Consider the following 2,166-nt stretch of genomic DNA (forward strand, 5'->3'; position numbering starts at 1 on the left):
TCTAACCCCCCCAAACCCCTCCCCAACCCCCCTGACCCCCCCTGTGCCCCCCAGGACTGCTCTGGTGAGGATGGGGCCTATCCCGAGGGGCTGGATCCCGGGAATGCCGCGGCCTCTCCGGACCCCGGGGCGGGGGCGAAGCTGCCGCCGGTGTTGGCCAACCTGATGGGGAGTGTGGGGGCTGGCAAAGGCCCCCCAGGACCCCCCCCCCAACGCCCCCATCAACATGCAGGAGATCCTCACCTCCATCATGGTAAGGGGGGACCCCAAAAATGGGGGAGGATGGGGAGGGTCACACACCCCTGTCATGGGAACCCCCAAAAATGGGGGGAGTCACACACCCCATCATGGGAATCCCCAAATTGAAGACCCTCAAAAATGGGGGGGGTCACAGACCCCTGTCATGGGAATCCCTGAATTGGGGACCCCCAAAAATGGGGAGGGGGGAGTCAGACTTTGTTGGGGGGGGGGGGGGGGTCACACACCTCTGTCATGGTAACCCCCCAAAATTAGGGCACCTCAAAAATGGGGGAAGGGGGGTCACCCACCCCCATCAGGGACGCCCCGAAGTTTGGGGGGAACTCCCAAATTATGGAATCCCAAAAATTGTGAGGAGTGTCACACACCCGGGGCACCCCAAAATTGCGTGTGTGTGTGAGGGGAGCAGGACAGAAGGGGAGACCCCCTTTTTTCCCCCTCTCACCCCCTTTTTTTCCTCTCCCCCCATCCCAGGGCGGTCCCAGCGGGCACAAGGCCGAGGAGCTGCTCAAACAACCCGATTATTCGGATAAAATCAAACACCTGCTGGGAAACCTGCAGGCCCAGCCCCCGGGGGGGCCCGGCGGAGGTGAGGGGACACCTGGGGACAGGGGGGGACACAACAGGGAACCCCCTCTGTGAGCAGCTGGAAGGGCCTGAGGGAGGTGGAGGCTTGGGGACACCTTGGGGACACTGTCACCAGCCCCAGGGGTGACTTAGGGGTTTCCTTGGCTTGGGGACACCTTGGGGACAATGTCACCAGCCCCAGGGGGGACACGATGAGGGGAGAGCTGGGGACAGTGTCACCACCCCTGAGGGGGATGTTGGGGTGTCCTGGACGTGGGGACACAGCTGGGGACAATGTCCAGTGCCCTGTGGGGGGTCTCAGGGTGTCCTGGGGTTGGGGACACGGCTGGGGACAGTGTCACTGCTCCAGCTGGGGACAGGGGGTGTCCTTGGCTCGGGGACACCGTCCAGGGGCCTGACAGGGATTTTGGGGACACGCTCAGGGGACTGTTGGGGAACACTGTCCCTGGTCCCTGTGGGTGTGTGGGGCTGCCCTGGCCTTGGGGACACTTTGGGGACAGTGTCACCTGCTCCAAGGGGTCCCTCTTGGACCTGCTCTGGGGGGACTTGGGGGTGTCCTTGGCTTGGGGACACTTTGGGGACACTGTCCCCCATCTCAGGGTGACAAGGGGGGGGTCCCTGGGCTGTGACCTGGGGGGGGGGGATCCGGGGTGACCCTGGGGACCCCTGAGGACCTGTCCCCTCTCCTGGGGGGTGACAGGGAGGGGGGGCCATGTCCCCTCCCCCTTGGTGGTGACAGGGGGGATATTGGGGGTCCTTGGGGTCTGGGGACGGTTGGGGACCCCCTCACCCCCTCTGGGGGGACCAGGGGGCTCTTGGGGGGTTCCCCAAATTTGGGGACAACCCCCATGTCCTGTTGGGGGGCTTCCACATCCCCTTAGTCTGTGGACATTGTTGGTGACCCTCGAGTGTCCCTTGGGGTGACACGGATTTGGGAACCCCTTAAATGGGGGTGACCTCGGGGACCCCCGTAAATTGGGGTGACCCTCTTGAAGTGGGGTGACCCTGGGGGGGTCCCTTAACTTGGGAGGTGACCTGGGGGAGGAGCCCCCCAAAATTGGGGTGACCTTGGGGAGGTCCCCTTTAAATTGGGGTGACACAGGGAAGGGATCCCCTCAATTGGGGTGACTTTGGAGGATTTGGGGACCCCTTCATTTGGGGACAAGTTCTGGGGGTCACCCCTTGGAGGGGGGGTGACCTGGGGGAGATCTCCTTAAATTGGGGTGACCCCCTAGAATTGGGGTGACCCAAGGGGGGTTTCCCCTTAAATTGGGGTGACTTGGGAGGGGGTCCCTTAACTTGGGGTCACCTCGGGGGGGG

General features: G+C 63.6%; 1 protein-coding gene across 1 annotated transcript in view; it reads left to right on the plus strand.

Annotated features, from left to right (window-relative positions):
• Nucleotides 1-980, plus strand: part of PPP1R10 (protein phosphatase 1 regulatory subunit 10) — a 10,252-nt gene extending 9,272 nt beyond the window's left edge. The window contains 3 exon segments of the mRNA XM_027631772.1: nucleotides 55-201; nucleotides 203-253; nucleotides 733-980. Coding sequence (XP_027487573.1) covers nucleotides 55-201; nucleotides 203-253; nucleotides 733-900 — 366 coding nt within the window. The 3' untranslated portion in view covers nucleotides 901-980.
• The last annotated feature ends 1,186 nt before the right edge of the window (nucleotides 981-2,166 follow it).

The sequence above is a fragment of the Corapipo altera genome, unplaced genomic scaffold (assembly GCF_003945725.1).
Source record: "Corapipo altera isolate COAL_440 unplaced genomic scaffold, ASM394572v1 307, whole genome shotgun sequence".
In the NCBI taxonomy this organism is placed as follows: domain Eukaryota; kingdom Metazoa; phylum Chordata; class Aves; order Passeriformes; family Pipridae; genus Corapipo; species Corapipo altera.